This window comes from Colius striatus, chromosome 3, assembly GCF_028858725.1.
Source record: "Colius striatus isolate bColStr4 chromosome 3, bColStr4.1.hap1, whole genome shotgun sequence".
Taxonomy (NCBI): domain Eukaryota; kingdom Metazoa; phylum Chordata; class Aves; order Coliiformes; family Coliidae; genus Colius; species Colius striatus.
Genome location: NC_084761.1, coordinates 18,829,517 through 18,854,358, shown reverse-complemented (window position 1 = coordinate 18,854,358; position 24,842 = coordinate 18,829,517). Strand labels below are relative to the sequence as shown.

Sequence of the window (24,842 nt, the reverse complement as noted above, 5' to 3'; positions counted from 1 at the left end):
ATAATAAAAGATCTGGTACATGACATGTGCATAGTCACACTAATTATCGGTGGCTTCGGGGCATGCCTTAATTTCTCTTGTTCCTCTTCATACTTTTGAAATAGCCCAAGTATACAGGGGTGTTGTCCCAAAAGTGAGGTCACAGAATCATAGAATGGTAGGGGTTGGAAGGGACCTTTAGAGATCATCTAGTCCAAGCCCCCCCCTGCAGAAGCAGGTCAACCTAGATCAGGTCGCATAGGAACATGTCCTCGAAGACCTCCAAGGAAGGAGCCTCCACACCCTCCCTGGGCAGCCTGTGCCAGGGCTCCCTCACCTGAACAGTGAAATAGTTTTTTCTTATATTTAAACGGAGCTTTTTGTGTTCCAGCTTCATCTGATTACCCCTTGTCCTGTTGCTAGATGCAACAGAAAAAAGGGATGCCCCAACCTCCTGACACCCATCATTTATATACTTGTAAATATTAATAAGATCCCCCTAATTCTCACCTTTTCTAGACTAAACAGCCCCACTTCCTGCAGCCTTTCCTCATATCTCCATGTCATTTAACTGGTGTGTGAGATGCAGATATACACAGAGCAGAAGTCTTTCATTGTATATTTGCACCAAGCACAACACATAAATGAGCTTTCACATATTTATCTTGTTACTTGATTAGCAAAATCCTGCCTAAAGTTACGCTCCTTGGTTGGCAATTACCATTTTTTCAGCTATTGGTTAATTACATTTAAGTTAGCCTCCTGTGGGTAGGCAGGGCAGGTCTTGAATTGAGTCAGTGGTTGTGATTTCTCTCTGCCACCTTTACCTTTCTCCTCCTTACCACAGGATTTTGCTGACTTCATGCTAATTAGGCAACCACCCAGCCTTTGGGGCCTTCTGAGGCAGGAGGTTCCCTCATTAGCAGTTTCTAGGCCTCTTCAAGGATACAGAGTAGTCAGGTTCATCTAATGAAGCTGTATTTACGGTCATCCTAACCTAAGCAGTGTTAGCAGCTTACAAGTACCTAAAGGGTGATGTCAAGAGGATGGGGCAACACTTTTTTCTGTAGTCTCCAGTGACAGGACTAGGGGTAATGGACATAAGCTGGAACACAAAAAGTTCCACTTGAACACAATGAAAACTTTACCATGAGGGACCCCTACCACAAGCTGTTTAGACAGGGTGTGGAGCCTCCTTTTCTGGAGGTTTTCAAACCTGCCTGGATGTGTTCCTGTGTGACCTCATCAACATGAACCTGCTTTAGCAGGGAGCTGGGACTGGGTGATCTCTAGAGGTTCCTTCCAAACTCCTACCATGATTCTATCAAGACAACCCTGGCGCAAAGCAGAAGGAAAAAAGCTGGTGGTGAACACCAAACACCACCTGGGGCAGGGGAGAAAGGTAAATGGAGAAATTTCTTGCCTACCACAGAACAAACACAGGGCCCCAGGGCTCAGTAGGAGACACATGGAGGGCTCAGAAGTAACCCAATTGTGAATTGATGGTTCTGAGGCACACCAAAACTCAAAGAGGGGCCACAAGGTGCTTCAAAATGACCTGAGAATCTGAGGATATCAGAATGGGAACCCAATGGTGCACCTAGATGAAAAAGGTAGCTCCTGCAGGGCAAGTGCAAAGCCTTCAGGTGTACAGGAAGGCGAGTGGAAGATCATAAGGCATCCATCTCTACATGTTTATCACCAGTACTTGGGAACAGGTCACCATGTAAAACTGTGTGTCTGTCTTTCTCTTCCAGTTTGTTGGGATTGTTCCCACCACTCTATCCTTACCTTCGTTATTGAATTTCCTATGTGAGGACGTTAGTTAGCAATTTTAACTTACTTTCCTTGCCAGATGTGCAGTCACTGCTGGCAAAAAAACCCCATCCCAGAACTCTGAAAAAGTCCTGGCCATTACCAGGAGAGATATGGATGACAGGACAAGAAGCTCCAGAAATCCTTGGTGAATGCACATCCTCAGCACTGTGTGCTGTCACATTCTCAGCAAAGCTTTCAGTTTGAAAGGTACAATGCTGAAGTCCTGTAGAAGGTGAGCCTAAATAGGCTGAGGTTTCCAACATCCCTAATACTGCAGGACACTAGAGGAACGGACTACAGAAGAGGCAAGAGTTACGTGCTCCTCCGAAATAGCATCTCTTGTTGCTACTGTTAAGGAGAGAGTGCTGGTATAGACACAGGACAATAGCTGCATCTCAGTAGGACACTTTGTGTGTTCTTAGGACACGTGGTACAGAGAAGAATGGAACAGAATAGTGATTATGTTCTAATTACTCCGATAACCTCTGTCCTGTAAACCGTTCTGCTGTATCAGTTTCTTTGTATCATAGTTAAACCTCTTTCTCCACTGAAACAGTAAATACCAATCCCAGTGCTTGAAACCCTGACATTATTAGGAATGCCATAATTAGATTGTAGAGGAAAACAAATCTGAACATCTTTGAGTCTCTAAACACAGTACAGCTCAGAAATAAAGATCAAAATTTTATTTCCATGTTGATAATAAAAATAATTCCATGACTTCTGTAAACCATTGCATAAACGCTATAGTGTAAAAAAGTTTTAACAAGAGTTAACAATTTTAAACAGTTCACTACAAGTAAATGAGTATGCATTATAAATAATAGGTTTTGTATTAAGAACAATTTCATTCACAAAATCATTTCTGTCTGTACACTCAAAACATTAACATTAAATATGAGTAAAAATTCTGTATTTATTTAGGGTCTGATGATGACCACGGTTACACAAGCATAGTGTGACAGTAATAATATTACTACCAATATTTAATACCAGGATACTCTGAATGGCAATATAGAACAAAACAAGTATGTCTTTAATAATCTGCTATTCAAAGAGGACTAATAATAAGCCTATAACATGCAGCTCGGGATCTATCTGTAATTAGCATTAACTTCTGGTTAAATTACAGCTCCTAACTGTAAAAACCCTGAGAAATCACAATTGTAATCTATTATTCCCCAGGCTAAAACAATGGCGACAGCATAATGGCATTCACATTAAAAATTATATTCTTACAGAAGTTAACACAGAACTTTGTCAAATACCAAAATGAATCTTGAAAACCTATTCAGTTTGCTTTTACGTGCTCTGCGAATTCAGCAAGTTACCAAACTGTAGTGTCACTAAAATATATTCTTCATGTATCCAGTTTCTAGATAGTATATATAGCACAAGGATGGGTACTTAACAAAGGTCAGGTTTCACCTGTGACTTCTTCCAAATAGTCATCTCTAGTCAACTGCATGTATTTTATTATCTTCCATTTTACTGGTGTAAAAGTACGTATCATTGGTATTTGCAGCCCACTTGCTTTAATGAGACACAGAAAACTTCACTTGTATTTCTCACAAAAAGAATTTTGTGAACAACAGTCACATTATTTCCATATAACTGCAATATATGATGATGTATGGTTCAATTGACTACCTAAAGGTTCGTCTCTAATCACAGCAAGCTGCCCAGTCTGAGAATTTCACACATAGGTATGTTTCTTTGGTATGCATTTTTTTCCTTCTCCACAGAACGGTCTGCTCGTGGTTTTTAAATGTGTGTCTTAATCAGCACCAAAGAAACTTACAGAGAACACCTGCAAAATTCTCGGTACTGGTATTACTAGGGGAGACACATCATTATTTTCAAGATTCATCACTGAAAAACACAAAACATACAACTTTAAAAAGCAACAGACCAAACATACCAGTCCATTTCCTCTAAAAATGCAGCACATGTAAACTATGAATGTCAATGTGATGACTCACACTGCAAGTGCTGTTTACATTCCTTTTCTGTTGGTGTTGCAAGATTAGGAAAATCTCCTGTTACTACCAAAAAAAACAAAAGGAGACCAAAAATAGCTCTAGGATATAGGCAAATGCACTGAAACACACACAAAGAACTATAAACTTTGACAAGACACCACAAAAGCACACTTCCGTATCTCATGGGTAACAAATGGCAGGACAATGTGGCCTAAGCTGGTTTCTTCTAAAATACCAAAGCAAAACTTTCCACTAAGATATTTCTAAACATTTTGGTGAGCACAGTGGTTGCAGAATGCTGTTCTACACTAGAGAAGTAAACTGGTGTCCAGAATAACAGCTTGTTTGAAAAGTATGTAACATAATTTCAAACTATAACTACACATTATTCTCTGAATTGCTCACCGTTTTAAAAAAACCAACAAAACCCAACAAATACATCACTAAGTTTGCTTTAGTCCAAAATACTGTTAAGGTTCAAAACTCAGTCTTTGTCACTGACTGCACAGATGTAAAAAATACATTGATTTGGCCTACAGCCAAACTTGGTGATCCAGGTTGCTTGGTGTTTTTTGAAAGTCCAAGGCTGGCTACACCTTTAAACCAGCAACATCTTACTGTGGACAGAAAAGAGTGTTTGCAAATGCAAAGACAGTCCAATTTTATTATTTTCCTCACTACAAAATGTTTTAGAGGAATTGTGTTAAAGTCAACAAAATCACATTATGAAACCCAACTTTGGTCTTTAAAGTGATCTTCAGACAAAATTTTGAAGCAGATGCAAGTAGAAATGTATTTAGTCATTTATCCTACTTCTCCCTTCCCAAAGGGTCTCAAATGTTCCTGCAGATTGTCATGTCTTAGGAAAGCAGCAACAAGTCTGTACATTTAGTTACATTTAGTAAATGTATAATCATTTTTTGCTAACTCAAGCCTCTGTACAAAGAATGCTAAAGCCCAAAGGAGATCGTGATTTCAGTACTATAGGCTTGGGCCCTTTATTTAATGCTGACAGTTCTAAAAGCTCTATTTCGACAACACTAATTTTAGTATACATCTTGGTTTCTGTTTTAGCATGACTGAACTTTAAATAGACGAACTCCTCACTGCCTGTGTAAACTCCCTTTTTGTACTGAATACAGTAATACGGAGATACAAATCATGTAACACAGTAGTAGGTCATTTCAATCTAAGTTGTACTAGTGTCACACCTGAATTTAACAGAAAAAAAGGAGTAATGCAGGCAATTATTTCATGTAAGAAAAGTAAAAATATACAGTGTTAACATGCAGTAATTAATTAGCTTGTCCTGAATTGCATGTTCCCAACTATGAGGATAAAATAAGGATATTACAACCTTTTATAAGATTCACTATGTCAAAGTGCCACTGCCTGATTACATACTTAAATAATTTTGTAGTTCCTTTCAAACATGCATTACTTTGTTACTGAAAAAAGTACACTTTTAAACACTTATAAAAGTAAGAGATGTAGTCTAGTCGTTGTCAAATTGTTCAATACAAAATTAAGCAATAGAAATCATTTGAAAAACTCTTTTATTTTTAATGTCTTCTGCCATTTTATAGGATCTTGGGCATAGGCACTTGGTAATATTATATATATCAAATCTGCTCCCAATGACTACCACACGGGTTAGGAGACGTACAAAAACTTTTAAGACTACAAACATCTAAACTGAGGGAAATATGCAAATGAATGGTTGTTTACTAAAACTGATCTGTTTCTCAAAATTGAAAACATGTCTTTGATTGTGAAAGCATTGTGTGCCTCACTGGTTTTGCCTCCGCTGGTACATTTATAAATATTGCAGTATGCATTAACTTAGAAATTGCAATTTAAAAAAAGCAAGATAAATTGTCGTAACTATTTAATTATATGTGTTTTAACAGTAAAACCATGTGAAATATTTTAAATTCACAGTACACATATAACACATCATATTATTGCATATTAAAAAACATAAGACCTAGAACGCAATCTGAAGCAATTTACAACACACCTTCTAACAAAACACAATAATAAAAAGTGCTTTTACATTAATCAAGAGTTTTCCAAACATCCAAGTAAACAGTGTTAGACCGATTCCAAAATACTGGCTCTGGCGTTCCACACGCCACAGACATGGCAACGGGACCATTTGTACTGCTGAGTGTCTCGTTACTCTATCCTATGTTTTCACCTTCTGTTAATGAAAATAACAAGTATAAACACTTCATTCAGGCATTACAGTAAGATTTATACAAAGTGGTTACAGTGCAAATGAACCTAAGTAGCTTGTGCACTAGGAATGTAGGTGGAAGTCAGAAAAGGCTGCCATGGGATTGGGGGGAATGAAAGAAACTTGAGACTACAGAACCTCGTCAAATGACTGAAGTTGATATGTAAAGGTGAGCAAGCCTTAGTCTCTGTCTTAAAGCAACTAAGTTTCTCACACCAAACTGGAAATCAGTCTAGCACTATCAAATGGATTAATCATGAGCGATACAATTCTTATACAAAAACATAAAAAGATTTAATTCATGAACACGATAAAAGCACTCTGCCTGTATGTTACCACAGGTGGGGTTTTTTCTTGCAGCAAGGACATTCTTCTTGTGCAGCAGCACAGTGATCACAAAGTACATAATGTTGACATGGATTCAGGATAATGCTACGCTCACCTTCCTGACATATGATACACTTCTTTGACTGAAGCTGAAAAATTACCTGTAAAAAGAGTATTGCACTCAGTAAAAAAGATTCCAAAGTGTACAGTGTGTTCTATCAGCTTTACTCTTAGCTGTCCTGAATAAACTTCTAATTTAACAACAAAAAGGACAACGCTTTTATATTACATAGCTGAATTGAGGATCCTAAGATCAGAGTATGTGCCACTTTTAAAGTAGCAGCTGGAGGAGTATAGGTGCTTTTAGAAAGGAAACATCTAGAATTGAACTGAAATTCTCATGCCTGTTTGGGATGAGTGACATAAACAAACAAAAACAAAACAAAAAATAAACAAGCTTTTTTCATTGTCACATACTCCCTCATTTTGCCATTTCAATCCACTGTTACATTTTCTCATGCTGTGGGAGATGTTTGCATCAAGACAAATGGAAGCACCACAGATGTGTGATACTCCACATAAAGCTACTGACAGACTTTGGGAAGGAACTTACAACTGAAATAAATATCTCCATGCAATAAGCTACATCAACACTATAAAGGAACAAGAACTGAAAAGCATGTAAAAGCTGTGTCAGTTTTTGAAGGGCAAGAAGAACCCAGAATGCCATGTGTGGCATTGCCTAAGACAGAAACTTTCTCTTGGAAGGAAGAGCTGGGTTGAGAAGTGGCCACAGTGGCAGAGAAACTGAGGACATGGGAAATGTGATAACAGTTTTGACTGCTCCAGCCTGGCCGATATTCCATTCAATATGGATGTAATGACTTTTCTCTGGTAAGAGGTCCCAAGACCCTTTTGCTCCTCTTTAAAATCCCACATGAAAAAAACCCAATGGTGGTTCCTAGTCCAGACCAGGTTCCTGTAAATGTACTTGATAACAGGGGCTCAGTTACTAGCAAGTCTAGTCCTTGTCCACCTCTTTTACTGAAAAAGATTTAAATGATGTTTAAAACTCTTCTAAAAAGAGCCTGGCTATTTTTTTCAAGGCTGTAGTTCACATTGATACACATGGCACCGGGCAGGAGGTGCACTGAAACAGAGAAGACACTGCAGAACTCAAAGACGTACTAGAGCATGGCAGACTATCCCAGCAGTGAAAGGATTGTTTTTAAAGTCTTTGCTGCCATATGTGGTGTCACTACTCTTTGAGACTGCACAGCAGAAAGCAATGTGAAACCAAGTTGTGCCCAGCAAAGTCTGAAGTATAGCGCCTGGAGCAGTGGGTGTCACTATTATCTTCTGTGATGTGCTCACAGAGCAGTGGCACCTGATACTCCCAGCTCCAAGAGCCCTCAATCTGGCAGCAAAAGAGCATCCTAAATTTTGGCAGAAATTGAATCTGGACTTGAGAGAAGGTGAAATACAGCAATATGCTACTAAGGTCATAAATGGACTGAAGCATCTGACATACAAGGAGCAGCTGAAAAGGCTGGCTTTGTTTAGCCTTGTGAAGAGATGGCATCTTACCAGTGTGTGTAAATACCTGATGGAAGGGAGTAAATCAGACAGGGACAAACTCTTCTGAGTGGTATTCAGTGAAAGAAGAGGCAATGGGCTCAAATTAAAACACAGAAAATTCCACTTAGACATAAGAAAAAACTTTTTTTACTGTCAAGATGGTCAAACATTGGAAAAGTCCACAGAGGTAGTGAACTCTCCATCCTTGGAGATGCTCAAAATATTACTGGACAAGGTCCTGAGCAACCTGCTCAAAGCTGACCCTGCTTTGAGCAAGCAGTTGATCTTCAGAGGTCCCTTCTGATGTCAATGATTCTGTGCCCAAGTCTGTACTAGCCACTCTGACTACATAAACTCATAGCAGGGAATCTTACCACCTACCTTCTAAATAAGTGAAAAGTATGTAACTATTTTCAATTCTTTAGGGCAAATGTTTTTATTTATTTAGGTAGTGCTCAAAATGTTGGGGTTAAAAGCTGTCTTTAAATCTTTTTTTTAATCATTCGATGAATTCTTGTGAATCACTTGCAACTTATTCTGATAACTGATCAAAAACTCTGAATAATCCATTAGGTTGAAAAAACTGAGCCATTTTCTATTGCAGAAAAAAAAGATTTGATACCTAGAGCAACGTTGCTCATTGAAATGAAACCTGGCATAAACACATATCAAAAGCAGCTATGCAGTGCAGATGATGAAACTCACCTCATCTATTGTTTCTAAATCTAAGTGCAGCTGGTTTTGTAAGGAACGAAGCTTTGGCAAGGATATCTTTTCTATATCTCCATAGCTTTTCACACAAGGTAATGTAGTGGACAGAGAAGCAGCTAACTGTGCCTTCAGCTTTTTTAGTTTATTTTCCACTTCCTCCTTCTTCTGAAGAGCAAGTTGCTTGTCCGCGTCTGCGACGTTGGCACGTTCTTTTGCCTCTTGAGCCTCTTTCTGCCATGCATCACATGCCTGGGACAAAGACATTTCCAGAGTACAAAAAATATTCTTTAAAAATTAACAACACAAGAGCAAATTCAAAAAGCCTTCAAAGATGCAGCTAATCTCTAATTTTACACATAACAATGCATTTACTGTCAATTTCACGCTTCTCCCTACTTATCCTACCTTCTCATGAACAACTCCTCTTAGTTTGTCCTAATGTAATTTTTAGAGATGTCACTTTTACTTTGTAAACAGCCAGAAGCCTTTTTGGAGCTCTATAAATGGATTGTGTTTTAAGTGTTAAATTCGTAACTTAATGCTGAGAGACAATGTTGTTATTAAACATATAAAGGAAAAGATGGTTATCAGAGGGAGTCAACATGGCTTCACCAAGGGGAAATCCTGTCTGACCAACCTGAGAGCCTTCTACGAGTGCATAACCGGCTGGCTAGATGGAGAGCAGCGGATGTCATCTACCTTGACTTCAGCAAGGCTTTGGACACTGTCTCCTACAACATCCTCATCAGAAAGTTCAGGCAGTGTGGCTTAGATGAGTGGACAGTGAGGTGGATCGAGAGCTGGCTGAACGACAGAGCCCAGAGGGTGGTGATCAATGGCACAGAATTGAGTTGGAGGCCTGTGGGCAGTGGAGTTCCACAGGGATTGCTTCTGAGGCCAATATTTAACATCTTCACCAACGACCTGGATGAGGGGCAGAGTGTACCCTCAGCAAATTCCCTGATAACACCAAACTGAGAGAACTGGCTGGCTCCTCAGAAGGCTGTGCTGCCACTCAGCGAGACCCTGATCGGCTTGAGAGTTGGGCAGAGAGGAACCTCATGAGGTTCAACAAGGGCAAGAGCAGAGTCCTGCACCTTGGGAGGAACAACCCCATGCACCAGTACAGGCTGGGGAGGACCTTCTGGAGAGCAGCTCTGCAGAGAGAGACCTGGGAGTCCTAGTTGACAACAAACTAACCATGAGTCAACAATGTGCCCTCATGGCCAAGAAAGCCAATGGATTTCTGGAGTGTATCAAGAAGAATGTGGCCAGCAGGTCAAGGGAGGTTCTCCTCCTGAGGTCTCATTTAGAACATTGTGTCCAGTTCTGGGTTCCCCAGCTCAGGAGGGACCGGGAACTTCTGAAATGAGTTCAGCGCAGGGCCATCAAGATGATCAGGGGACTGGAGCATCTTCCTTATGAGGAAACTGGGGCTGTTTAGTCTAGAGAAGAGGAGATTGCAGGGGAATCTCATTAATATTTACAAGTATATAAATGGTGGGTGTCAGGAGGTTGGGACATCCCTTTTTTCTACTGTATCTAGTTACAGGACAAGGGGTAAAGGGATTAAGCTGGAACACAAAAAGTTCCATTTAAACATAAGAGAAAAAACTATTTTACTGTTAAGGTGAGGGAGCCCTGGCACAGGCTGCCCAGGGAGGGCGTGGAGTCTCCTCTGGAGGTTTTGAAAACCCACCTGGATGCGTTCCTGTGTGACCTGATCTAGGCGGATCAGCTTTAGCAGGGGGGTTGGACTAGATGATCTCTAGAGGTCCCTTCCAACCCCTACCATTCTATGATTCTATGACATAAGAAACTATCAAAATTTAGTAGAGCTACTTAGCTACTCCTTGTCACAGCGAGAACAACCTGAGGAGAGGGACTACAGAAAATGCAGTAGACTGGCAGTTATCAACAACCCCAGTTTGACTGCTGAGATGGCTAGATACTCTCCAGGTACACTATACAACCACAGCTGCTGGCAAGCCTCTGATTTTTTTGCATGCTTATCATACATGTATGCCTTGAGTTACTTAAACATCAAGATACATTACTGTGCACCCCTATCCTGAATGTGTATTAAGTGTCTCTGCCTAGAGAGGCAGATCAACTTCGAGAAAATGAATTGCCGTTCAAAAAGCTCTGTTTCCTTTATGCCACTGGTGTGTTTTGAGGATGAAAAAAAATTCCTTTGACAGATTGTAAAAAAACTCTGGGTGCAAGGATCAGAAGATATATAAAAAGGAAAAGGAGTAGGAGACGCTTGTTTGTTACAAATAAAACCCAAAACACCGTAACATTAGCATACCTGTTTTACCTGTTGCCATGATTCTTCCCACTGTTTTAGTTTCCTCTTGGCATCATCAAGTTCCTGTCTAACTCGAGTTAGTTCATTCCCACTGGTGTTTGAACTTACTGAGGGGGCAGTGCCACTGCTTAGTACTGGGGATGGACTAGGAGAGAAATTCCCCGTTACAAAGTCCCAAATGCTCCCAGTAACACCATTTAAACCTGTAAAACAAAGGCAGAAAACATAATCATTCTGCACACACTGCTGCAAAATGTTTCACATGCAGAACAAAATCAATGTGTCACACACACAAAATTTTTACTTTATCTGCAAGACTCATTTCACTACCTTGAGAAACGTGACAGTCTGGAATATGTATTTAGAGCAACGCAGGAGACTTACCATATGGGTTTTTTCTTGCTGTTTTCAATAAAAGACAGTACAGTCCACAAAAGAAGCAAGAGTGTGGAACTCATTTATATACAAAAGGTTTTCTTCCTAGCAGCTCATACACCATTTTAATTCTTCCTCTTTCTCTGTTTCGTATTTTCCTTTAGCAAAACACAGCTAAAATGCATTCCTGCTGCCTGCATGCTAACTGCTGTACTTTACCTGTCTCAAACATGTCTGTAAATGTCTCCTCTTCCAATGATTCTTTTTTTTTCCCTTCACTAGGCATGGAATTCACTCCTTGAACATTCTCTCACACACCACATATAACTCCATGATCAGTAGTGTTATCAATTAGAATAGCTAGGCTTTGTTGTCCAGATCAAGTTGTAAGAAACATGAAAAGCCTTGAACTGAACATTTCTTATCTGCTCTTGAGTTCCCTCTTACAACACACAAAGTACAGGCTGCAACTTACTTACCTAAAGAGTTGTGAGAAGAGGCTGAGGTGCCTAACATACTATGCTCTGTCTTCAAAGGCTGAGGCTGTTGATGGTGAGGAGTCGCAGTGGATGAAACAAAAGACTGGGATAGTGATTGTGAAAGAGAACTGAGTGGAGAGGTTGAAAGGGATGATGAGGAATGTAAAGATGAGGAACGAACAAGAGAGCCTGGAATGTTGACAGGTGCTGAACTTCCCAGTAACCTTTGACCTACATATGCATTAGGGAAGAGAGGGGAAAAAAACAACAGGAGTCATTCCAAAGCAGTGCACGGCTCTCTGTAAGAAATCTATCGACTGTAAATTAAACTATATCTTAAAATATTTTCACTTGAAAAAGAAAATTTTATTTATTTCCTATTTCAAAAGTATTTTTTAAATTCAACATTTGAAAGTAGTTTTCCAAGTGCTTGAAAACAGAACTTGTAGCTTTACACAGCAGTTGCAAAGGAGGAGAAAACACTTCTCTGATCAAGTTATCTGATTTCATCATTGTTATAGACAACAAGTAATGCAAATGGAGAAACTTGACTGAAACTTAAAAGGATTAAGAAAAAAATGGGTTTTATTTTAATATATAAACTAGAGTTAAGCAAGAGAGACTACACACCTGGAAAATCATACACGGCCTAATGATCAAATATAGCTCAATTTCTCTCCTCTAAATACTTTTGCTTTTGTTCAGGAGATTTTACATAACACATGTACTAAACTCTCTATGAAAACTGAGTTTGTTCATAAGCTCCAAAATAATGAAAATGATTTTTTAAAAGTATTAAAAAAAAGGATATTCAATCATGCAATTACTTAAAGAAACACGTGCAGATGCAGTGCATCTTCCTGGTTAGGAACCAGTTTAATATTTACTGTTATTTTATTCATCAATATGTTGAACAGATGTCATTAAAATGACATCACCTTTTCTTTAAAAAAATAAAGTGGTCAAACAATTACACTTAAACCAACGCTGGGATTCTAGTTTTTTGTTTGGCTTAAAACAGGTGAATCCACATCATCAAAGAAAACATTGTACTCTCTATAAGTATTTAAAACAAAAAGATGGGGATGCTCATTGTAAGCTGCATTACCACAATGTCTTCAGAAAAGTCCATCTTCAAAAACATAGCAAATGTTACCAAGGTCAGTCTCAAAACCAACTATATCAGAAAGGTAGAGGACAGATATATAACTGCAAGCATCCACAATATACTAGACAATAAGCATACATCACTCTTCACAAGAGATGCAAGGAAGCAACAAAATAAAGGCAGCTACAATAGTGTGGCCAGCAGGACTAGGAAAGTGATTATGTCCCCTGGACGACGCTGCACTTTGAATACTGTGCTCAGTTTCGGGCCCCTCGCTACAACAAAGACACTGAGGTGCTGAAGCATCTCCAAACATGGACAACAGAGCTGGGGAAAAGTCTGGAGCACAAGTCTGATGAGGAGCAGCTGAAGGAGCTGGGGGTGTTTATTTTGAGAGAAGAATGTTGAGAGGACACGGTATCGCTCTACAACTACCTGAAAGGAAGTTGTGGCGATGTGGGGGTCGGTTTCTTCTTTCAAGTGACAAGTGATAGGACAAGAGGAAACAGTCTCAAGTTGGACCAGGGGAGGTTTAGATTGGAGATTAGGAAAAACATTTTCACTGAGGGGGATGTTAAACACTAGCACAGGCTGCCCAGAGAGGTGGTGGAGTCCTCATGCCTGAAGACATCTAAAGATATGTAGATGAGGTATTCTGAGACATGGTTTAGTGGTGGACTTGACAGTGTTATAGTTCCTCATTCTTCACTTCCATTTTTCTTTTTTTTTTCCTCAAATATTTTCACTTTTCTACTTCCACAAAGGAAAGATGTCATTTTAATTTCTTGACATTCTTCCCCTCCATCCTTCCTCCCTGCTGTCTCTTCCCTACACTGGTCTCCTTTGTTTTGTCTCCTTTCCCAGAAGAAGCCAAATAGTTGAACACTTCTCAAAAACCTTCAATTACATTGCTCCTTTAAGGTTAGATCTTTTGAAAGATTAAGTCCCTAACTTGCAAGTATTAAAGTCCTAAATATTGTTATCTCTTTCTCCTAAAGAACTGTCCCCACTCTCCCTGTCATCAACTACCATGGAAGTACTTGTTGGTCCCCACAGCACATACTGCCTCTTGTCAAACATTTGTAGCACTCAACATGCAGGCAGTCAAGTGCAGGCATAATGCTTTCCAGTAAATGCAAGTCCTTCCATCAACTAGTGATTGGACTTTATGACCTTAAAAGTCCTTTCCAACCAAAATGATTCTATGGTTCTGTAAGTCATTAGGCATATTAAAAAAACTCCACTAAAACATTTAATAGCCTGATCCTTCCAAAATGCAGCCAGGAAGACAGTAGTGCAATCTCTTTACATCACAAATTTAAACTGCTAGAATAAAACTGAGGACTTTTCTTCAAAGCCTTTGCTGTTGGTATTTGCTTTGATGAGTAGAGTTTAAAAAGGTAAGAAAGAAAGATATTTTAAATTAGTGTAATTTTACATATTGGATCTCTTACTTGATAATCCCAGGTCACTGCCTTCTTGATCTTCTAATTCTCTATCTATGGATGTGACGTTCACGTCATTAAAATGCAAATCTAAAGCAGAACCTGTTAAACAAAAGATTTTATTAATGAATTATCTTTGAATCACCCATAAAACTATCACAATGGCTGAAATGAGGAAACTTTGACTTATTTGCTAGTGCTTCCATCATAGGACCCTTTGCATCTTTTGCATCATGATCATAAACACACTAAGTATACACAGCAAGGGAGAGCCTTTGCATTTACTCATGAGGGAAAACTTTCATATATAAGCTATTACAACTCTTTAAGAGTTAATGGAGAGGCAGCTATCTATCTGGATTTCCAAGAAATCTGTGTTACCTCTTGTGCTTAGATGTATATCAACAGAAAAAGAGCAAATAAAAAAAAAATTGGATACCTATGTAAATAATTCCTACTTCTCTTGGACCTACAGGGATTCCTCACACATGGCCTAGTCACAAATGTGAGGCAAACAAATCTTTGGTAGAGACAGTTGTACAAGTTCTGAAAGTCAGAAATCAAAAGGACTATTTGGAACCTTAATACAAGTTCAGTGCAGTGTTATGTACAGGCATTTTGTAGTTGACTAGGCTGTCCAACAGACTCCACAGTCTGGGAGCTCCAGATAATACATAAAGCCATTTACTGGCCTAGAAGCAGGATCCACAGGACAGTGCTCAGCAGGAAGCTGCCTAAGGTGTCCAGAACAAAATACCAGCCAAGAGATGAAGCTCATGTACTAAACAGCACTTGCAACAAAGACACCTGAGAGTTACCAGAGCTCTTTGTGAAGAGTTACTAGCATGGGTCTCAAAAGCAACACAACTTTATTAGCGTGGAGTTGTGCCCAGACAATTCTAATCTTTCAGCAGTACTGACAAAGCAGCTTTGTGTCCAACAGTCAGAGGGAGGAACCTCTCTGTGTGTCATCCTTTTAGCCTGAAGTGATAGGCTCTAGCTTTTCAAAGTTTTTCACCAAAAATCTGCTCTTGGACACAGGTGTCTATGCCAGTTCCTCTATACAAAGGGAAAGATGGTTTCCTTTTATTTGATCACTCAAGGCTTAGGGTAGATCTCCATTGCTGCACTGTGCGTTCCCTGCCTCTGCCTTTTACATAAGAGCCTTTAATCTACAACATCATAGCTTGCACATCTCACCTTTTCACCCAGATGCTCTGGTAGTGCCTTCCAGACTCTCCAGGGCAGTAGGTTTCCTTTCTCATGGTAACCATCTTGTTTCACTGACCATCTAGCACCTGCCAATCCTCAGGGCACTGTTACGGTAGGTTCTCATGAGAAGTGATTCTTATTGAAGTGAGAATCATGCTTCCTTCCTCCTCTTCTCCTACTCCTTACTGTAGCTTTTGACTTACATTAGAGGGACCCAATAATATTTTTGTACACAGCTTACCAATTAGCATGTAAAATCATGCACTGACTTCAGAGTGTCACAATTAACACAAGCAGAAAGAGCTTATAAGGAGTTTGTGATGGTCTGGGTGAAAAGCTATAGTTAATGTATCTTCCTTTTGAGGAAAGGCTGTGGGAATTGGGGCTCTTCAGTCTAGAGAAGAGGAGACTGCAGGGGGATCTTATTAATATTTACAAGTATATAAATGGTGGATGTCAGAAGGTTGGGGCACCCCTTTTTTCTACTGTATCTAGTAACAAGACAGGGGGTAATGGGATGAAGCTGGAAAACAAAAAGTTCCATTTAAACATAAGAATAAGCTATTTTACTGTAAGGGTGAGGGAGCCCTGGAACAGCCTGCCCAGGGGGGGTGTGGAGTCCCCTTCTCTGGAGGTCTTCAACATCCACCTGGGCGCGTTCCTGTGTGACCTGATCTAGGTGAACCTGCTTCTGCAGGGGTGTTGGACTGGATGATCTCTAAAGGTCCCTTCCAATCCTTACCATTCTGTGGTTCTATGATAATACAGTTAATATGGGAAAAGTATTATGTGGGAGAGAACCAGCTGTTGCACTGGAAAGGATGCTCAAGGATGCTTGTCACCATTATGTTCCATCAACTATGCAGCCCACTAATAAATCTTCAAACACATGAATCTTTCTCAACATTCTTTGTGCCAAAAATGCCATATACCTGTGAAAGCAAACCTCTAACCTCTAACTATGTTGCAGGATATTCTGGGAGAGATCCCTCTCACTTTTACCAAGTGAAGCTGTTCCACTTTCTTGCAGGAAATTCAAAATCTTCTCAATCATGAAAAGAGAGGCTTTAAAATCCCATCATTATCTTTAAACAGCAAAACAAACTGTTTTTTTCAAGCTCTTGCAATTCCCCACATCATTCAGATGTTACTAATATTTGAAGTTATTTTCAGTGTCTGGCTCATTATGTTGCTACCCAAGTATGACAAAACACAATGAGGCTAACATAAATCATGCTGCTCAAACAGCAGATCAAATCTATGCCTGCACCCTTACTAGGCCACTAATCTGTCATGTTCTCCTCATGTAAGGCCTTAATTCATTCTGCCACACTTGTCCTTCACCTACCACAAAAAGGTCTGACATGTCTCCTTACTGTTTATTACCTACATTTTGAAGTCCAATTTCTGAAACCTTCTGGTTCTCTCAGATTCCTCCTCACATAGTGGAAAGTCAGTGGAGTGTGGGGAGAGAACAGAGATAGCATCTTAAAATCGCAACATATATGGGAAGCAAATGAAGATATTCCAATTTTCCTTGAATGACAAATCTCCCAGACAGGCAAAATCCCCAAACTTGAGTATCCAACCAAAAGCAATGGAAGCAATCAAAACATTCCCAGGGGAAAGTCTACCTAGAACCTAACACAGATAACAGAGTGGGGCATCACACTGGCAGATATTCCCTAATGTTAATGTCCCACCTTCTCCCTACTTCTACTCGGGTAATTTCCATTCATTACTGCCCATTCCCTATTTATTGTTGTCCAAATCTGTGTCCTTTGACATTTTGCTTATCCCATATCTCTTATTTTCTTAAAACATATTTCCTTATTTTCTCTTCTTTTTCTTTTTTTTTTCTCATTTTTCATGAGGACATCCTGTAGCTTTTATGTTCTCAGATTATGCTTCCTTCTTGTTTTTACCAGAATCAAATCAGACAACTCAGCCAGTCTCCCTTGAATTACAGCAGTAGACTTCCTCCACTCCATCATTCCTCAGTTTTCAACATACTGTCCAAGTCTCAATGCTAAATACTAGTTCTATCTGATTGGCATGCTTATTCCCAATATTCAAGTACCCTCCTCTTCCCCAGCTTTTAGGGACTACTACTCAGAAAGCAGACAGAGAGGCTTGGAGCTTCCCATGAGCTTAAGATAAAGGGCCACAGAAACGGCTACAGACCTCACTGTCTGACAAAGCTCCCTTAGTCCATGCTGTTATAACTTTCCTGCATTTCTCCTAAGCCTTTATCCAGAACTATTCATCCCCTTTTCCCATAATCACCTAGTCCTTTCCCTTGCTGCAGCTCGTTTTCTATCCCTTTTTTAAAAATGATTCTTCAATCCACCACTTCTTACAAGAATACTATGCATTTATATTCTGTTCTACAACAATGTTTTCATTTTCTGCTCTACTTAGATTACGTGCAGCACTTTATTCTCAATGTCATCCTGCATATCCATGAAGCAGAACTCTGGAAAAAGTATTTAAAGGGAAAAATCCCCAAATCTAAGTAGTTACTGTAAAGTACAATAACTTATACATACATGAGACATGTATGTTATGATTCATACTCTGTTAACAAACACAGCATACTGAACACCATTTTAGAAAAACATCTGTATACCAGCAGAGGCATATTCTGACTCAGAGGAATCAAGAGTCTCTTACGCTCAATAACATAATCATGCTGGGACATGGCAAGCAGCATACCACTGTTCAAATGACTTTGCCACACTTGCTCAGTATGTCATGATTAAAAAATCCTACTGAATCCACACCACATCTGGTATGCAGAAATTCGATCATGGGCTTTACTTTTATACGAGTAACTTGTTACAGAAGCAATTATTATCTTGACAAAAACGTGATTTCATTCCATAGTACAGCTTAACATATTCACTGGAAGCCAATGAACTTGTAAAACTCTCATAGAATAAAGACTAAAATTCTGACATTTAAAAAGAATTTAAAATTTCTTTTTCTGTTCTAACACACAGATGTCAAATCAGCCTTTAAGGAAAGCAAGCCATACACTTGTGAGACTGCAGAAGAAAGACCTATGCTTTAATATTCTGTCCGGGTTTCTTTCCTAAAAGAAAGAAATTCTTACCATGCTGAAGTGCTGACTCACTGTCTGCAGTCTCCTGGTCGCTGCCACACATCGATTTAAACACAGAAAGCTTCAAGTACGCCAGCTAATCACAGCAACTCCCTCATCATGTGACTTACATCACTGAACGTGAAATGCGGCATCTTTCAAATCACAATGCTCCCTGCCACAGCCTCCTGAATAAACCACATTTAGTGTAGCAGTGACAGAAATTTCAATGAGTTTGTGGATAATGCTAAATTAATGGGAGCAGCTGCTACACTCAATGGCAGGACCTCCGTTTAAAGGGATCTCAAAAGGCTGGAGAACTGCACTGATAGAAACCTCGTGAAGTTCAACAAAGGCAAATACAGTAATACTGCACCTGGGACAGAATAATCCCTTGCAACAGTACAGGCTAAGGGCCAAATGATAAGAAGGTAGCACAGCAAAAAAAGTATCAAGGAATGCTGATGAACATGTTCAGCATGTTCTGTGGCAATAAAGGCTAACAGCAGATTGGCCTGCATTACTAGAAGTACAGCCAGCAGGTGGGGGAAAAGCGATTATTCCTCTCTATCCATCACCTGTGAGGAACAAGTAAGTACTATAACTAGTTTTGAAGTTCCTTGTGCCTAATCATTACTGAAATATTTATCTCCTTTTACCATTTCCACACAGCCAACCTAGCTGGTTGGAAGCATAGGGAAGGCTCTGGGCTACTGACAGAAATTTTGGAAGTGATTATTTCCCAGAATCTTTCCCAGAAAGCAAGAGCTCCTCCTCTTTGTGTCCTTTCAGATCTGGTCCGCATAATGTGAACAAAAGATTTTGTCCCTGAACATAAAAATAACCAGACTGAAGAATATGCAGTTAGATTTTCATGTGAACATTTAAGATCTGTAATTGCACCTACCATGGTAACATTTAAAAAAAAAAAAAAAAAGCCAAATCTCATCAGCTCACCAAAAGAAGTTGAAGGGACGGTACCTCTACTTCCAGCAACATAGTGAGTTGCATTATAAAGGTTTTACACATTTTTAAAAAATCACTGTCCAATATAAATGCCAAAAATTCAGTTTAAATGTCCCATTCACTCATTCCTACACTCACATTGGAGGTCGTGTGAAAAATAATGATTTTGGGTTTATTCTGGTTTTGGCTGGGATAGAGTTAATTTTCTTCACAGTAGCTGGTATGGGGCTATGTTTTGGATTTGTGCTGGAAGCAGTATTAATAACACAGGAATATTTTGGTTATTGCTGAGGAGGGTTTACACAGCATTAAGGTCTTTTCTGCTTCTCACCCTGCCCTGCCAGCAAGTAGGTGGGGGAACACAGTAAGCTAGTATGGAGCTTGGCCAGGACAGCTTACCCTGATTGACCACAGCAAAATTCAACACCTTATGATGTCACGCTCAGCATCCAAAGTTGGGGAAAGGAGGAGGAAGGGGGAGACATTCAGAGTGATGGCATTTGTCTTCCCAAGTAACCACTGCCCATGATGGAGTCCTGCTTCCCTGGAGATGGCTGAACACCTGCCTGCCCATGGGAAGTGGGGAATTAATTCCTTGTTTAGCTTTGCTTCTGTGTGCAGCCTTTGCTTTATGTATTGAACTGTCTTTATCTCAGCCAACAGGTTTTCTTACTTTTGCTCTTCTGATTCTCTCTTCCATCCCCCCAGTGGTGAGTGAGCAAGTGGCTGTGTGGTGCTTAGTTGCCAGCTGGGGTGAAACATGGTGAAAACATTTTAATTAAATTTCAGATATTGCTTTTAATTACATATAATAAAGCAGGTGTGTACATCGTTACTATCTTTATCAATAAGCTCTTTGAACATACACTGAAACAAGAACACCTTGAATAACGCATAAAGCATGTATAATTGGAGATTAACTATTAAGACTTACCTATTACTGATTCAACTGTGTTACTGCCAGAAAAGAACGGGAGAGCTTTGCCACTGATAGCAGAGAGAGCTGTAGGAGATGAACTATCTGATCCAACACTGGAAGCCAGACTAGAAGTTATACTTGAAGCAAGCGGGTTAACCGCTGAAAAAACACTGAGATGGTTCTGTTAAAATAAATCAAAGAACACATGTATACACACATATGTATATACAAAGATATAAAATAAACAGAATGTATTTTTAAAAGTAGTTATTTTAACTCAAATAGAAACAAATTTGAACAACTCTGAGTGAATAGGTTAGGGTAATTGTCCTTATAATTTACCAACAAGTACGTTTCTCCAACGTGGCTGGCCATCGCTACCATGAGAACTCTGGTTTCAGGTAAAAAAAAGGTATTTAAATACTTGCAAATAAGCTCAATAGATATAGATAGATGAAGTCCGATTCTCCTTTTCAAAAGGAAAATATCTATTGAGGAATTGTATCATTTCATTATGCATTAATCTAAATGCAATTGGTGCATAAACTGATCTTGTGTGGTATCTGAGAAACACAAAGACAATGCACACATTTATCATGTAACATAATGACCTGAACTCACGCCACTTCTTTCTAGCTGAACATGTTTTTCATAGGAATCACACATTTCAATTATAAAACATAAGAAATGCAAACAATGTGTAATCATATAACATTCAAAGCTGGAAAATAACTTCACAAAATCTACAGAGACTTGATGCAGAATTTCCAGTACTTTAATTCCTTTTGTTGTTTATTTTTTTCTTCCAACCTTTTAGTTAATAAAAACAACACTTAACTGTGACTGTATTGATCCACACATCCTCTGTGTGATGGAGAGTGACTGTTAAGTATCTACTCTCCTGATTTCTACCAATAACACAGAAAATTTCAATTTCAAAGATAGCTACAGCGCAAGATTGACACATTGAACATAGGAATGAATAATATTTTCTTTAAAAATGGGCACAAACTGAAATATAGAAAGTTTCACTTGGTCACCAAAATTTTTTACTGTAACAGTGGCCAAACACTGGAGTATGTTGCCCAAAGATGCTGTGATGTCTTCATTTTTGGAGATATTAAAAAATTCCAATGCTCAGTCTCACATACTCAGAGCAAAAAGATATTTCCATACGTTTAGAAAGAACCTCCTCTTTTTCAGTTTGTGCCCATTGCCTCTTGTCCTGCCACTGGGCAGAAATCTTCCTTAGACTATGTTGTAAAGTGCCATGTAACTTTACTAAATTATCAAAAAGGGCCAAATATTTACAGTATTTAGCTTTGGCAATACCTGCTTGTTGTCTTGTTCGTTTATTTTCTGTTGATTCTCAGTGGAGAAGCTTCGATGCTTTGCCTGAAAGGAAAAAAATACTCTAACACATGAACTTAATGAGTCATTTCTGCAAAACATTTTATTAGTTTACAAAGGGTCAATGGCTTCTCTGTAATGATATCTTCAACAGGCTGACTTAATCTCTCTCACTTGAGTCTCATATGGAAAATTAAATTTTAATGATTATAGAATAATCTATATGGAAAAGGAACAGCAGTTGCAATTGTTTCACTTAAATGCGTAATTAAGCACGTGCAAGTTAGTTCTGGTCCAAAAACTGAGTAGCCATGTTAGCATTATGCTGTGAGAGAAATAACTTGTCCCAAATGCTCACAAGCTGGGGAATAATTCTCCAGCAGTCTGGTAGGACAGAAGTTTGAGGCAGCCAAAAATTCAATGGAACTGCCTAGGTCCTCCCTTGAAAGTGATCACACTACAAATAACGACAACAAAAACTTCAAATATAAAGGCAGACTTGTTTTAAGCGTCATTTTATAACAAGGTAACTTTTGAAACAAGTGAGGCATACTTAAACAAATGGAAATTCTAAGTAATTTTCTTTGCCCACTGTGTTCTTGCAGAGCAGAATCAAAGGATCGTTGTTCTTCTCGGCCAGTAACTTTCAGTTACTTCTTGAATTGCAGTAAACTCTGCAAGGTGCTCTCTCCTTAGCAAAAAAATGGATCTCTCTGTTGCCTTTAAGCAGTCTTGTCATGTCTGTTCCTTGTTTCCTTTAGGAAACACCTAATCTGCTGTGTAGTGAAAGCTTCCTAGCAGTAACAACTCTCTTTCATTATAGGCCACTCACCACTCTAGATACTTTTTTACAGATTGCAAAGTCCATCACTGCTTTCTCTCTAGACAGGTTTAAAGTGGCTACTAAAAGGCAAACACCTGATGCTTTTGCTGCTGTGACACATTCTTTGTAGAATATATTACTCACTAATTATGACCAAACCAGCAAAAATGGTTACACCATGGTTACATCATTTCTCAGTTACTGCTGCCTCAGGTCGAAAAAGCAGCCATTAGATACTTTAACTGCCTCACTTCCATGTCATTTTATCAATCATTACTTGATCTCTATATTGAGAGATGGAAACCTTTACTGTCACAATAACCGGCTCTCTATCTTCTGAAACATCTACAAGTACACTTTCCTTCCTTTCACTCTTTTCTATCTTTCACTTCTGCACTTGTCTGTGCACCTCAGGTTACAGAACTCAATTCTGACAAGTCATAGGTTTGCAAGAAGGCTGATCAGCTTGGCTGCAGCTTATTTATATGTGCCATTGGAACTCCTTTTTTTAATCATCTCTTTTCTGACAATTTAGAAATGTAACCAGTATTGTAACAGAGCAAGAAAAATTTAGTTTTAGTAGGCTTTTATCCTTTTTCTCACAGGCCAACAGAGGTGTTTCATATCCCTGAAAAATACCTCTTACCTTTTCCCAGCTGTCTCTAGCATTGCCTGTTTTCTCCCCATCCCCCAACTAAAGCATCATTAACTCCTCACCAACTTCAACCACTCTCCTCTCCTTGCATTACTACAGATGTCTCTCCAACAGGCTTGTTATATTTAATCACTTATGTCTGTCTTGGCTATGAACTCGTCCAAGGAGAGAGGCAGCTACAGGTGGGAGAAGAAACAGATTGAAATTAAGTAAAGACTGGAACTCATGAATAGTATCAACCTCCAGAAATTAATGTCTCTTTTCCCCATCAATTTTCAACAGAAATTAAAACTGAATCCTTTCCCCACTGTTACCTTGCTCTGTTCTTGGCAACATGGGCTCAGAATGACAATCACAAGGTTTCTGCGAAGTTGGAATTTATTGCATGTCAGCTGAGCTGCAGTGACTGCATGAGCATTCTTAGCCTGTGACAACTGTAAGGTAATTTGATGCAGTTTAGCTCCCTAAAGGAGAGGGTTCCAAACTCTGTGTTCTAAATTATCAAAAACCAGTGGTGATACACAAGGCAGACAATATTTTCTGCTGAATCTAATTTAACTTAAGATTGCATTTGTACTTCTAGACCCATATTATTCACATACCTGATCTTCTCGTTCAAAGCCTGGTGCTTTTGGATAACTAGATGTTGGTGAAGAAACCCCTGATGTGCTAGACTCAGAACACAAAATGCCATTTGCTAATGATCTCTGTCTACAAAGAGGTCCAAGGGGTGATAAAGAACTACTGCTACCAGAACTTGATGTTACAGTTGGACTTGAAGAACAGGAAATCTGTAGAAGACAGAAAACAGTGTCTAATACACTATGATATTTTTTTATGTTTATAGCTATAGTTTCCCTCTGTAACACAATCAATTGAAATTATAAATTCTTCTGTAAATACCACACTAATTTTGGTTTATTTGAATATATTTTTAGAATTGCTTAAAAAAGCAGCAGATGACAGAAGTAACAATGGAGCTATTGTAAAAATACGCTCTTCAAAAGGAGATGCATTTGTACACATCAGAAAATCACCTTGTTTAGTCTCTACACATCAAATGAATCACAGGCAGAGGTTACTCTACTTAAAGGATAGTAATTTACAATAAAGAAATACTTGGTTTATGACAGTATTAATTTCCTTTCATATATTTATCTCTTAATTTACAGTTTAATGCAAGCACTATACAACATTTCACCCATTTAAAAGAACTCATCTGGATCAAACCAAGCAGCTCAAGAAGACATGTAGAATCTTGGCAAAAAACATCTCAATCCTTGCTTGTAAACCTCAGAAGGCTGTTTTCTGAGATTCCTAAATATTAAAATCTTTATTGATTAATAAATCAACATTTTCATATTTATAAAACATTACCAAATTTATAATTCTTGCTTCTGTTGAACATTTTCAAGAGAGTTTTCAACTTCTAAAGCCAAAAAGCTTACACTGAAGGTGCAAC

The 24,842-nt window shown here is 38.9% G+C and overlaps 1 protein-coding gene across 11 annotated transcripts in view; it reads right to left on the bottom strand.

Moving 5' to 3' along the window:
- Positions 1-2,521: 2,521 nt before the first annotated feature.
- UNKL (unk like zinc finger) overlaps positions 2,522-24,842 on the bottom strand; it is a 57,499-nt gene continuing 35,178 nt past the window's right edge. For 6 of the 11 annotated variants that reach the window (XM_061992228.1, XM_061992230.1, XM_061992233.1 and 3 more), the window contains 8 exons: positions 23,983-24,171; positions 21,885-21,947; positions 20,568-20,733; positions 14,362-14,454; positions 11,800-12,030; positions 10,946-11,148; positions 8,629-8,883; positions 2,522-6,506 (listed from right to left, as the gene is read on the bottom strand). In XM_061992228.1, the coding sequence (XP_061848212.1) occupies positions 6,351-6,506; positions 8,629-8,883; positions 10,946-11,148; positions 11,800-12,030; positions 14,362-14,454; positions 20,568-20,733; positions 21,885-21,947; positions 23,983-24,171 (1,356 nt within the window). In that variant the 3' untranslated portion in view covers positions 2,522-6,350. Of the gene's footprint in view, positions 6,507-8,628; positions 8,884-9,271; positions 10,080-10,945; positions 11,149-11,799; positions 12,031-14,361; positions 14,455-16,954; positions 17,749-20,567; positions 20,734-21,884; positions 21,948-23,982; positions 24,172-24,842 lie in introns of those variants that run through there. The other 5 variants (XM_061992229.1, XM_061992232.1, XM_061992237.1 and 2 more) reach the window with 3 other exon arrangements.